This window comes from Sus scrofa, chromosome 14 (assembly GCF_000003025.6).
Source record: "Sus scrofa isolate TJ Tabasco breed Duroc chromosome 14, Sscrofa11.1, whole genome shotgun sequence".
NCBI classification, from domain to species: domain Eukaryota; kingdom Metazoa; phylum Chordata; class Mammalia; order Artiodactyla; family Suidae; genus Sus; species Sus scrofa.
In genome coordinates, this window is record NC_010456.5 from 127,119,313 (window position 1) to 127,134,212 (window position 14,900).

At 37.4% G+C, this 14,900-nt stretch overlaps 1 protein-coding gene across 4 annotated transcripts in view; it reads right to left on the minus strand.

Annotated features, from left to right (window-relative positions):
* The window catches only part of SHTN1 (shootin 1), a 109,716-nt gene that overhangs the window by 53,806 nt on the left and 41,010 nt on the right, over positions 1 to 14,900 (minus strand). For all 4 annotated transcript variants that reach the window (XM_005671487.3, XM_001925635.5, XM_005671488.3 and 1 more), the window contains exons 5-8: positions 9,463 to 9,631; positions 7,167 to 7,264; positions 5,123 to 5,204; positions 855 to 949 (exon numbers count right to left, since the gene is read on the minus strand). In XM_005671487.3, coding sequence (XP_005671544.2) covers positions 855 to 949; positions 5,123 to 5,204; positions 7,167 to 7,264; positions 9,463 to 9,631 — 444 coding nt within the window. The remainder of the gene's footprint in view (positions 1 to 854; positions 950 to 5,122; positions 5,205 to 7,166; positions 7,265 to 9,462; positions 9,632 to 14,900) is intronic.

Here is a 14,900-nt window from a genome sequence, read left to right on the forward strand (position 1 = left end):
CATGTCAACAAAGCTAAGCCAGAACATGAGAAGCTCAAAGCTTACCTCTAATATGAGACAAAAATCAGCACACTGATGAAAGACTCAGATAATGACAATGTTCCACAGCAAGTGGAAGAATCAGTTCAAGTATGAGAGCCCATATAGCAGCTGAAGAGATATAGTAAGGCTACAATATTGTTATTTCAGATGATATATTGAGATGGAATCTAGATTCTCTTTTTTATTTTTTGGCTGTACCTGCGGCATGCTGAAATTTCGTGGCCAGGGATCAAACCTCCACTGCAGTTGTGGCCTATGCCACAGATGCAGCAACACCAGACCCTTAACCCGCTGTGACACAAAGGAACTTTGCAACCTAGATTCTTAAGGCTACTGGAAACACATGAAAACCCTGTACTCGAACTGGACTTTCCATCACAAGTTGGGTACCCCCAAACACAATTTGTTTCCCCTATACAGCATTTTATAGTTTACAAAATACTTTTGAAAAATCCTGCCATTTGATTTTAAAATCATTTGGTTAGATTGGCATCATCGCCCATTTTACAGATGGTGAAAATGAAATCCAATGAACTTGATACTATCCCATAGCTGGCTCCCTAAATTTGCTGATCCTTAATTCAAAGTGACAAGCGCTTAAAAAACATTTTGAGGAGTTTCTACTATGGAGCAGAGGGTTACGAATCTGAATGCAGCAGCTCAGGTTGCTGAAGAGGCACAGGTTTGATCCCTGACCTGGAAACTTTCATATGCTGCAGGTATGGCCATAAAAAAAAAAAAAAAATACATTGAAATGTCCTCTGCAAAGTTCTTTAAAAATAAAAATAAGAAGATCTCTGCAAGTTATTTACCTCTTGTGCAAATGACTCTGCTTTCTTTCGAAGGTCCTTTTCCAGTTCCAAGTTCACCTGCATTTCCTCATACTCTTCTACTGCTAGCATGGACACTTAGGAGACAAGGAAAAGAAAATGGACAATATTCCACAAAGATTAGCAGGAATATAGATGAAAAATAGTGTAGAAAGGATTCCTTATTCAGGGCTATAAGGACCTCATCCATTGCTGCTTGGAATATAAATTGATAAGACCTTTTTATACCCAAGAGGGTAACTTGGCCATATGAATCAAAAAATCTAAAACTACTCATACCCTCTGACCACAATTTCACTTTTAGGAATGTATTTGTTCTCCTAAGAGAATAAATCTTGAACATATACAGAAATTTAGTTGAGAGGGAGCTCTCTGCATCATTGCTGAAAATAGCAAAATAATCTAGATGGTCTAACACTGAAGGATCAGTAGGTAAAGTATGCTATGTACAAGAAATATCTGTCATCAAAATTGCATTGTATAGGCAGATTTATTGAGTGAAATGAGCTCATTTTTGTTTTTTAAAAGCTATACATACAAAACACATCAACAAGGATTTTACAGAAGAGGAAACATGTGAAAGGACAATAAATGTCTTTATTAGTAACCAAGGAAATGGAGAGTTAAAATACAGACACCTTTTTATACTCACCAAAGAGGCAACTGGTAAAAATTAAAAAGCACAGCTATGTCAGGTTTGGAGAGGATACAGGATAATGGAAACAAAAACACTGTTAACAGGAATATAAACTTAAACTGGAAAAAACTCAAACATCCACCAGTAGGATACTGGATAAATGAATCTGGTATAGCCACTGAATGAAATATTATACAGCAGTGAAAATAAACATACCACAACAATATCCTTTGATATGGATGAACCTTACAAACACAAAGAGCTGCAGAAGGACATACGCAATATGGTATTATTTATATAAAGTTCAAAAACATACAAAATTAAAAAATATGCTGTTTAGTGATAGATACATATCTGGCAAAACTATGAATAAAAGCAATGATTAAAAATCCAAAGGAAGGGAGTTCCTGTTGTGGTGCTGCGGAAACGAATCCCACTAGTATCCATGAGGATGTGGGTTCAACTCCTGGCCTCACTCAGTGGGTAGGGGATCCGGGGTTGCAGTGTGCTGTGGTGTAGGTCGGCAGTTGCAGCTACAATTCAACCCCTAGCCTGGGAACCTCCATATGCTGCAGGTGTGGCCCTAAAAAACAAACAAACAAACAAACAAAAAAACAAAAAAAACAACAACAAAGGAAGGTACAAGTAGAAATTCATGTCCAGCAGCTTGCAAAGTACCAATGGATAAAAGAGATATTTCTTTTCTTGGTATTTTGTCTGCCATATATGTTATAAACACGTTTAGTAAACAGTTTAATGTGTATATATATAGAGTTTTTTCACTGAAGTATAGTTGATGCACAGTATTATATTACTGGTGTACAATACAGTGATTCACAATTTTCAAAGGTTATGCTCTCCATATATTTATTATAAAATATTGGCTAAATTCTCTGTGTTCTAGAATATATCCTTGTAGCTTATTTTATACCTAATAGTTTGTACCTGCCCCTTCCCCCCGCCTCTGTTCTGGAAGAATATACAGCAAAATGTTAATAGTGCTTATCTCTGGGCTGTAAAGGTTGACATTTTTTTTCCTTTCTCAAGGTATATCCATACTTTCCACCATATGATACAATTTTGATGACAGACTATTTCCTGTACATAGCATACTTTACCTACTGATCTTTCAGTATTAGACCATCTAGATTATTTTGCTATTTTCAGCAGTGATGCAGAGAGCACCCTTGCAACTAGACCTCTGTGTATGTTCAAAATTTATTCTCTTAGGAAACAAATACATTCCTAAAAGTGAAATTGTTGGTCAGAGGGTATGAGTAGTTTTAGATTTTTTTTTTTTTTATTCATGGGAACTCCCTGAATAAAAAGAAATACATAGGAGTTCCCTTTGTGGCTCAGCGGTTAACGAACCCAACTAGGATCCACAAGGATGTGGGTTCAATCCCTTTATACCAACTTTGGCCAAAGCTGTCTCCTTTACTCAGGGCTCAGCTGAGCCCACAGCTACTAATTTCCTTATAACTTGAGTCTAAGAAAAGAGGGCACTGGCGTTCCCCTTGTGGCTCAGCAGTAACCAACCTGACTAGTATCTGTGAGGATGTGGGTCTGATCCCTGGCCTGGCTGAGTGGGTTAAGGATCCGGTGTTTCCGTGAGCTGTGGTGTAAGCCAGTGTAGGCCAGCAGCTACAGTTCTGATTCGACCCCTGGCCTGGGAACTTCCATATGTCGAGGGTGTGGGCCTAAAAAGCCAAAGAAAAAGGAAAAGAAAAATATATATTTAAGTTATTTTAAAGTGTTCTCCATGTTCAGACAGAAGAGAAACAGCCTTACATCCATACAGGCCCAGGTCAGAGCTTTGAACTAAAGCATCGCTATGGACAGAAAGAGTCAAAGGGAAGATCCTGTCAAATCAGAGGAACATGAATTCTTTCCCACTTTTCACATGTTGCGGCCTGTTTTGTTGGGTAATGACATAGACGGGAGAGAGGGAATGATGAGGCCATTCCAGACAGGGTACACAGTAGTGGGTAGCACACCAGTCTGTCCATCTGCTTCTAGCCAGGCACACTTTCAATCCTGAGCTGAGTCATATCGATACAATCTTTACAAAGGCTCCCTTAATGGCTGCTTTCACAAAATGTTCCACCAGGGCACTTCAGTCCTAACTGACTAAGGACCGGTTTGCTGTGTAATGACATAGAATTTCAACTCTGCACTCGGTCAATCTACTGCCTCCTCAGAGGAAAGACTAATAGTCTTACTCAGTAAAGAAATGTAAGTGGTGGTTTGGGATGTGAATTATAGGTCTTGGAGAGTTAAAAGAGTTTCAGACCTATTTAAAGAAGAAATTTCCCAAAGAAAACAAAGAAGATTATGACTATCTGAAGCCCTGGGCAAGATAACTGACTTTCTTGTCTACATCCGGAACACTATAATAAAAAGTGAATTTTCACATGTCCTGGCCCTCTTGGATTCTGAAAGGAATTGGGTTGGTACTAGTGGTATTTATTTATACAATGTCTCTCCCTAGATAGGGGGCTCCCTGAAGGCAAGGCCCATGATGATAACTTTTATAGAACCCTCTGTTGCTAGCACAGTGCATCAAGACTGAAAACTCCTCTACACCATGTCTATCTTCTTAAAGCACAAAAGGCAGAGGAAATGTTACAATCTAGTACAACTCCCACCTTTATTTATTCAAAAATCTCAATTCATACATGATGCAAAGATGGAGAACTACCACCAGTAACAACAGGGAAGCCCTGCGTCTGAAAGGTTTCCTTTTAGGGTTGTAGCTTCTCAACCAGGAAAGACAGTGGCTGAGGGGAAAAGCAGAACAAATAGCACAGGAAGTCCCCTCACTTAAAGCTATGTTTGCGCAATTAATTGCACTTTGGCCTCACTCCTTTGCCCTAAACAAGGGTGCAAAAGAAGCAGCCCCATGAGACTTCATGCTGTGTTTTATGACAAGAATGATAAAATCAAATCACACAGAATTTTCTCTAGAAGTAGCCTTGGAGAAACTTGCTTCTTCCCATGGGAGCACGTTCGTTTCATTCACCTGATCAACTGGTTAATTTTTACATGATTCACACAAATGATTATGAATCGCTCATCACACTGGCCCCCAGAGAGCTCAGAGTCGGATTTCAGGCACACAGGCAGGAAATGTACAAGAACTCAGAGCAGGTAAGCACTTTGTATACTAATACATACTCTCACTTTCCCTTTGTCCCATCTTCCATGTTCTCTTAGTTTAAAATTTTACTATACAATTTTGCATAACTTCATGTAGCTATCCTATCTCTTCCGGATTGAAGAGAGATTTACCATATAACCTTCCAAATATATAAATACTGAGGGGATAGGCAATAAGGCCATCATTCCAGGATATGTGTAGGACAAAACAGTATTTAGGTTTGAAGCTTCACAATGAGTGGGTCATGAATTCAAGTAAAGGCACTTTTAAAGGTCCGCAGACTCTAAGGAAGGTGACACAAGACAGGAATGAGGAAGACTTGTTGCTACAAGTTAGAAAAACACAATACAGAAGAGTTTTACTACCAGAATCTTTAAACACAGGTATAAAACAACACAAAATACATATTAAAAAAAATTACATGTACAGAGGAAAAAGACTGGGAATACATACCTCTATTGCATTTTTCTAAGACTTTTCTCTGTTCCAGAACTTCTGAATTTAAAATATCTTTTTCTTGTTTTACTTTATTTACCTAAAAATATGGGATTTTGAGGGGAGAAAACATCCAAAATTGAAAAACATGATATATGTGATGTTTGATATTCAAACAGCTGTTCAACTTTCAACATGATGTTACAATTTAAAGCAGTAACTGGCTTCACTGTGTTAGGCTTTTATTAAAGCTTTTTAAAGCCTCAAAGTAACTAGTTAATTTAGGAATTACATCTAGCAGAGAACTTCTTTACATATTCCAAATGGCATTGGCCTTGGTTCCTAAGTATGGCAGTGTTCTAGCCAACCAATGTAAATGATTGATTTTTTTAATGCAAAAATCCAACTGGACTGCACTCAGAAAATACTCGACTTATTTAATCATAGATCCAATATTCAATTTTGTTACTCATTTTAAACTCTGATGACATTTGCCTTGAGTAAAACATAAATTTTTAAAATAAAAAATACTTTTACTTTGGCTTAGATAAAATACATATGAAAATCTTTCCCCCAAAACTTTAAATTTCTGAAATAATTGTTGTTATCTCTCAATAGGAAAAGAGACTATCATAGGATAGTTTTTTAAAAATGTAAAGTTACACGTATCAAGTGGATAAATCTCAAATGCATTATGTTGAATTTAAAAAAAGCAGGTACATTTATACAGTTAAAAACACTCAAAACACTAGGTACTGTAGTAAAAAATGTAAATATATGTATGAAATGATAAAAGCAAGTTCAGAATAATGGTTGTTTAGGGAAACAGGGCAGGGGGTAAGGAGAATGTAGTTAGGGAGAGACACATAGGGGTTTCAAGACTATGCAAATGCTTTATGTATTAAACTACATAGTAGGCATATGGATATTCATTATTTTGTTTTTTCATACTTTTCAGATGTCTGAAATGGTCATAATAAAAATACCTTCCTAAATGGCTTCCAACAACACCTCTAAGTGGGAGGGGAGATAATTATCAATAAATAATTATAATTGAGGAATAGAATGCATCAAAAGGTGTTTCTCTCTTCCATGGTTATACTTAAGAAACAAACTTTGATAATGGTCCAGAAAGGGACCCTGAGTCAATCAGCACTTCTAGATTGTCTGTGAACTGGTTTCTTTCAGCAAAAGCGATATTTTTCTTTCCAATTTAAATCAGGAACTGGTATACATTATCCAACTGGAACGCCACTTCCAAACTGTCATCAACCTCCTTCTCATTCACACTTATTGCCATGATAAGTAAAAGCAACCACGGTTGGGAGTTGGTGGGCACTGCTTCCCAACTTTTGGCACATTATGGGCCTTAAGAATATGGGTAGGGGAGCTGAGGTAATTGGATGAGGCTGCTCACTGAAAGGATCAATACCTTGGCCTACATGAGTCCTTCCAGGGATATCAAGGTGCTGTAAAAACATCATTTTGGAAGCCTTGGGCTACAGACTCTAAGAACCATTGACACAAGTTAAACTGAGATTGCAAAGGCAGATCCTTGAAACCTCATGCAAAGAAGGCCAACTATGTGCTCCTGCTCTTAAAGACAATTCAAAAGGAAAAAGAAAAATATTCTCCAAAACCCACTAGAAGCCATCTTTCACATATGCCTGTGCTGGAGGTACATGTGGGGCCAGCCTTTCCCAACTGAGACGGCTGGAGAAGCAAAATAATTGTTCACCAGTAGCAACAAAGTGTTATGACTTCAATTGCAGACATCATTTTCATAAATCTGCCTGATAGTGAAATATGAGGGACAAAAGGAAATATGTCAATGCTGTCTTAGTATTTTATTTCTTGAGCTAGGGGGTGTGTATATGAATGTTCATGATCTTATGCTCTGTTCCATCTCATACACCTGAAATAGGGCGGACAAAAGAGAAGATTAAAATCAGTACATGGTTCTCATATCAGAAATTATCTTCCAATAGCAAGCTTTTTCCTTAGCCTGTCCCCAGACACCTGAAAACACTAACGGTCTTGCCTTTTGGGCTTAGATACATACTTCTTCCATTACTTCTACAAGTTTGCTCTTGAGATTTTCCAGTTCAATGGCTAATATCTTCTTTTCCTCCTGAACAGATACAATTTGATCTCGAAGTTCTGCATTTTTAAAGAAAAAATAAGAAAAAAAACTTTACTTTTAAAAGAAGAAATCAATCTTGTCAGAAGTATTGAAAACAGCAGTACATATGTGACTTATGGTTAAAGTTATTTAACGATTAAAAGGAAAATGAAGGAGCAAAAGACAATGGAAATTTCATTTCTGTGCCCTCCCCCCAGTATAGCTATGTTTCTAAAATTTTATATCACTAGATCATGTTTTCCTTGCATTCTATCAAACCTGTATTCTAGAAAACTATCCGGCATTTTAAGAGAATTTCTTAAGCTTTCAGCAAAACAAATTAAGGCATTGCACTAATTTCTTTTTTATTGTACAATGGCCATGGGCTCTTGTCACCATGCAATACAAACAAATGGGTGGCTGAAAATTTGGAGATTTTGATGTAAAGAAAAAAATGCTGACTTGCTGCCAATTTATAGCCCTTAAACATTATTTGAACTGACTTAAAATATAACCTATTTGAAAAGGGTTAATTCTAATAATTTTCTCGCCAGAGTTGTAGGTGCTTTGTTTCTTAATTTATTTTATATTTCTTATTATTGAGATTTAATGAAAACTGTGTTACTGGAGTGAAAATATTAGCAACTCTAAGTGCATAAGCTTCTGGTGTTACATTAAAGTTACTTCTGCCACTCAAATGTTAAAAAAAAAAAAAATACATGGATTAGCACAGAGTACTTAAATATACACCCAGGCCTACATGGTTTTGCCACTTAGCTTTTAAGTGCTTTTCATTTCTTACCCTTCTCCAAGGACAATAAGAAACCTGCTATATAGGTATTTATTTATAAGTTAAATCAAACTTTTTTTCTGGCTACACCCATGGTATAAGGAAGTTCCCTTTGACACAGCTACGGCAATACTGGATCCTTAATTCATGGCACCAGGCTGAAGATCAAACCCATACCACCACAGAGACAACACCAGATCCTCAACCTGCAGCACCAAAGCAGAAACTCCAAGTTAAACTTTTTACATGAACCTAGCTTAACTGAAGGAGTTCTCAGACACTTGTTTCAAAACCACTTTCTCCAGGGGCTGGCTAATCCTGAAGAAAGAACAAGAGACCATACGGTTAAAGATCTAACAAAAGGGACAATTAGGAACAAAAGGAAATTCCCTTCCCACCAACATAAACACGATTTTGTCTTAGGTTAGGGGGTAGTGAGTCAGGTTAAGATGACTCTTTCTTTTTACTTGCTTCTTTATACTTTCAACTAAAGTCTTATCTACCAAACAAACTAAACAAGTGTTGCTCTTGACAAGTGTACTTAGTTAAAATGCCCTGAGAATTACTGAACCCCAAATTCCTTTCTGATATCCTTAACATAAACAATATATAAACATAAATATATAAAGCTAATGTGTACTTAACAGATGCATCGTGTCATCTTGCCTCATAGCAATACCTGGGGGCCAACACGGTTGCTTATTATGTATTGCTTTTAGCTCCTTGCTCTGATCATCTGGAAAGTTCCTGGAGGGCAAAGTCTAAGCAGTCTGGGGAGGTAGCTTCCCTAAAGATTCCAGCAGAGAACCAGACTAACAGGAGGTATCAGCTCAGTATATTTTTATCCACTTTTTTCTTTCAGTTAACAAAAATATTTATTTATTTATTTATTTATTTATTTATTTTTGCTTTTTAGGGCCACACCCAGGGCATATGCAGGTTCCCAGGCTAGGGGTTGAATCAGAGATACAGCTACCAGCCTATACCACAGCCACAGCAACGCCAGATCGGAACCACATCTGCAACCTACACCATAGCTCACAGCAACACTGGATCCTTGACCCACTGATCAAGGCCAGGGATCGAACCCACAACCTTATGGTTCCTAGTCAGATTCGTTTCTGCTGCACAACGGGAACTCCAACAAAAATATCTTAACACATGGTCCATATCCTTAAGAAGTTTATGGGCAAACTTGGCTATTACTGTCAAAATGCTTTCTAAAGTGTCTGATGTCAAACAAGAAAGTAACTCATAAAGCGACACCCTATCATGATTCTCAATCAGGCTACTCTCTGGGACAAATATTCAGAATTTTTTCAAAGGAGGACACAGGCATCAATATCTTTTTGAGATTCTCATGTAATTACAATGTGTGACCAGGGTTGAGAGAAGCATTATCCTAAGAGGAGTCAGAAACATGCTCAGGTAGGCAGGGAATTCTACCTTTGATTTGCTTCTGACACTGTACGGAGACACATGTCTCGGCCGCACCCGCCGGGTCCATGGCTGAATCGTCCTCATCAATGTTGATCTCTTCAGTGATGACATCTGGTCCCAGCTTGGCCATGTATAACATGCTGATTCTTTTCAATGTTTTATTTTCTTTATTTAGCTATGGCAAATATAAAAACGGTTATTTTAGCAGCAGCCAAATGAGTGTTTTGGACTTTTAAACAACAGACAAATTAAATGTATTTTTGTCTTAGACATTCATCAACATTCACAGCATGAAACAACAATTAGAAGACTCTTTAAATGGGGGGTTTATTTATACTTTTTAATATTAAACTTATTACTTTAAGTAAGACCTATGCCTTATAGCCAGCAGCATGTAAAAATGCTAGTTACGAATGGTAAGGAATACAAGAAGAATTAAGATAAACACCGGTATAGGTTAAATCAAATTTCAATTTATTCAGTCATTAATAGTCTTAATTAAGACACTTGATTTCAAGCACATATCTTGTTGGATGCTGTGCTATGAGTATCTTTCAAATGTTCGTTTGCCCAGCACTCCCTCTTTCTGGACACTGCCAGTCCTCTTCATTGTTCCACATGGTTTTTATGGGAACAGCCAAGTTCCCCTAAAGCATACCCTATCTCTCTGGCCATAGCTAATTCGTCCAGGAATTAGGCACATGATCCAAACGTAGTCAGTTAGATTCCTTATCTAGAAATTTGGAGGCTGGAACAGAGGGATGAGTCCCTTTCCCACGTGTCTGAATGTACAGACGCTATTAGTAACCACATTACACTACTGAAGTGAGGAACAGAGAAAGGCTCCACTCCAAAGCCAAAGTGGAGTCAACGTGTAGAGAGACAGAGAAAAGTAACGCAGATGGGGTTTCCCATAGGACTCCAGTCCATTCCTAAAACACTCCTAACTCATGGAGTTTGAGATTCTCCAATATCCCTCAAAACAAATTCCTACTTTTTTTCCTTTTCTTGCTTAAGCTAGTTGAAGATGTGTTTCTATCTGTACAGAGAGTTCTAATAAAAGAAAGTTCAAGACATGTTTCTATTATCTCTATTAAGAGGTCTAATTCATAGCAGATAAAGGGAATCCTAATTTACTAACATATTTGTTATTCCTACATGTAAAAATGAGTTGGTTTTTAGTTTTAGTTAGCAATTATTACCTTCTTCAGTTCATGTGTTTATGTGCATAGTACAAAGCACACATTAGGGCTAAACTTGATCCAAAGTCCACAGAAGGAAAATATGGTTTTGCTTATGTGTTCTCTCCCCAAGACTAAAATACAAAAGGTCTTCTCTTATTTAAGTATATGAAAGTATTTACGTAGACTAATTTCTCTCATATGAAATATATAAGATATCAAAATGTGTTTGCATTTACTAAGGGCCACTGGCCATCAAGATAAGTTCTGAATTTAATAATTGACACTGGAAATAAAAATGAACAGGAACCATTCATTGGAAAGCTAAATGTCTTTCCCTCTGTAAACCTTACACCAAAATAAGACATTTAGTATGGTACTTGTCTGACTTTAGCCCTTCATTTGTGATTATGATTGGGACCCCTCAGGGTTTCTCGCAAGGAAAGACCAACCCATTTCAATTTGGGAGATTCTTTGATTTGAATACCCCAATAATAAGGAAACTAAATATACCCCAGTGGCATGGTCTGGAGCACATGCGGGTTCCCTGACCTCTCTGGGGAATCAGGAAGGGTCACTTAGAAATGGCTATGAACCTTTCCATGGACTCTTCCCGGGAAGCCTGGTGAGATCTGCTCAGGGGACCAGTCACAAACCTTCAGTCTTAGCCTGAAGCCCACAGCTCCAGCTTTTAGCTCTCCATATTACATTAGAGGATCAGGGATAAGACATGAGATCCATGATTTCCCAATCCCTCTTCCTTCAGATGGAAAATTCAAGCAAACGTCGTGGGTTCTTTGAACTATGAATGCTACAGGACAGCACTAGAAGCTTAAGGATCATCACCAATTCTCAAATGATGCTATCTCTTCTGAATGTATGGAGAAAATAACAATCTAAGAAACAAGTGAAAAACAGTCAAGATTTAATTTGTAATTCTGCTTCCAATATTTAAACTAATGGTTCCCAACCCTGCACAGTACAATCTTCAGAGTTTTTAAAACTCCCAATGTGCAGACCAAAATCTCAGACCAAAATCTCTGGCAATGCAGCTAACATAGTATTTTTCAGGGCTTCCCATGTGGTTATGATGTACATCAACACTAAGAATAACTGACAAAGAATAATGCAATACTTCGTAGGACACATTTCTACAAAATCAGTCACCATCAACAGATGAATGGATGAGAAAGATGTGGTACATATATATAATTGAATACTACTCAGCCATTAAAAAAGGACAAAATAATGCCATTTTCCACAACATGGATGGAACTCCATGGATAGAGACTCTCATACTGAGTGAAGTAAGTCAGAAAGAGAAAGACAGACACCATGTAATATCACTTATATGTGGAGTCTAAAATATGGCACAAATGATTTATCTACAAAACAGAAAAGATCATGGACATGGAGGAGGACAGATGGGAGTGGGATGAATTAGGAGTCTGAGTTTGGTAGATGAAAACTGTTGCACGTGGAGTGGATGTGCAATAGGATCCTGCTGTATAGCACAGGGAACTATATATCTAATCACTTGTGATGGGACATGATGGAGGATAATGTGATAAAAAAAGAATGTTTATATGCATGACTGGGTCACTTTGCTGTACAGCAGAAATTGACAGAACATTGTAAATCAATCATAATGAAAAATTTTTAGAAAAATCAGTATAGCAGAGTTAAGAAGCCAGCTCTGCAATCAAATTCTGTCTTTGCCTCTAGAATAATCTAATCTTTCAGTGTCACAGTTTTCTCATCAGCAAACTAAGAATAAAAATAGTAACTGGAATCTAATATCCAGCACAAATGAACATCTCCTCAGAAAAGAAAATCATGGACTTGGAGAAGAGACTTGTGGCTGCCTGATGGGAGCGGGAGGGAGTGGGAGGGATCGGGAGCTTGGGCTTATCAGACACAACTTAGAATAGATTTACAAGGAGATCCTGCTGAATAGCATTGAGAACTATGTCTAGATACTCATGTTGCAACAGAAGAAAGGGTGGGGGGAAAAATGTAATTGTAATGTATACATGTAAGGATAACCTGACCCCCTTGCTGTACAGTGGGAAAATTTAAAAAATTATAAAAAAAATAGTCTCTATCCTATAATATGAAGATTAGATATTATACATAAAGTGTTTAATTGGGCGACTGGCAGAGTAAAAATTCAGCAAATATTAGCTAATAGTAACAAAAGCCATTTAGTTTATGTGTCTAATTTTCCTTTGGAAATCATTTATCAGCTAGTTTTCTTCAACCACGGTATTCATCTATACAGTTTATTCCTCCAGGATACTCATGATAAAATGAAAATACTAATTTTTGCCATCTGGTGATTAATCTATTACTTCCTACGCCACCATGAAATAATACATAATAACCTAATAGTTAATAGGTCTGCCCTCAGAACTTCTATCAAATCAGGTGCCAAAACCCACCAGCTGTAATACAACTACTCTATTTGCAAATTATTAACTCAAGAAAAAAAGCCAAACAGAAAATTTCAAAAGTCTTCTCTGAAACAACATTTTTACCTTCTAAAAGAAGAAATATAAGATTTATAAACACATGAAATCTTATAACCAAGCTAAGTGAACATTTCTGAGAACTCTGAATTCACAAATTTAGGCTGAGCAATTTCATTGCAGTTATTATTCATCAAGTTATATGAGTTAACAGCATGCTACTTATGTTTTGGAACTCTTCTAAGCTACAAGGCAAATATAAATCTTTTATAACCCAACAATAACAGAATCTTCCACTATGTTCAAATTTAAATAGAGTTTTATATTCAGCACAGTTAAATGAATATTTAAAGATACAAAATAAGCAAGTTAAACAGACTTGGACTATATGACTTAAATAACTGGTCTATATTTATCAGCTTAATGTGCACATTTTAGCAAAGCAAAGCATTCAACATTTGCTTTTAAGAAAACTATGCAGTCAAATTTTATCATAATAAAAATTAAACATTCCATTTTTCATTAGTGAAGACTTAGAAAAATAAGAATTTAGTGAAACTTTACTGCTTAGAAAATGAAAACCACTCAAAAAGGACAATTAATACTTAAATCAAGATGTAATATTTCCATTTATTGATCACATATATAGTGAAGTTTCCAAACTTTGCATTCAATGCTACAGTATCTTCCACATCAAATGAGCACATCTATGGTTTTTTTTTTGTTTGTTTGTTTGTCTGTCTTTCGTCTTTTTAGGGCCACACCTTAGGCATATGGTGATTCCCAGGCAAGGGGTCAAATCAGAGCTGCAGCTGCCAGCCTATGCCACAGCCACAGCAATGTGGGATCTGAGCCATGTCTACGACCTACACCACAGCTCACAGCAACACTGGATCCTTAACCCACTGAACAAGGCCAGGGATTGAACCCGCATCCTCATGGATACTAGTCAGGTTCATTAACCACTGAGCCATGATGGAAACTCCTATAGTGTTTAATGGTTTTTTGGTTTGTTTTTTATTCTTAACTCCATGAGTTCAAAAACAAACCAAATGTCCATTTTCAAAAAGGCTTAAGAATACACGACAAATTGTAAGTTAAGGATCCTCCTGTTAATACTAAATTGTAGAAAGGACCCTAGAGATTAATAACACAGTGGTTCACAACCAGGGATGAATGTAACAGTCACCTGGCAGCTTTTTCAACATTCCCATGCCTGGGCCATAGTCCCAGTCGGTGGGTCTGGAGTATCCTTAAGAAATCCAACCCTGGTCTATCCTGACAATCATGACAAAATAATTGCAAGTTAGAGAGGTGAATTCTCTTGCTCAAAATCATTGTTAAATAAAAAGAGGGAAGAAAAAAATAGTTTTTTAAACGGGACCACATATGGACCAATGACTCATGTGCATCATGAAGAAAGTAAGTCTGTCTCATTCTCACTCTAGTCCTTGAGAGCTTGTTGAGAGGTTCTAGCAGGGCTGCACAGCTACTGGTATACCCTTGACCGAAGAACAGTCCTCCTCTATAGGGGATGGTCATGCTCTTCGACTGTGCGTGCAGCTTCTGGAGGGACGTACATGGAGCAGTGTGGGAGGAAGGGGATACCCGCCGAGCCAGCCAGGTCAGCCAGATCAACCCTGGCGATCAATGGGGTGACAGATGTCACAGCCAGATCGCCCTTACATCCTCACTCTAGTCCTAACTCTAGCTCATCCTGTCATTTAAGATGAGACAATGGTGGTCCAAGGAACAGAATTAACTTGCCAAAAGACACATATGTCCAAATGATATA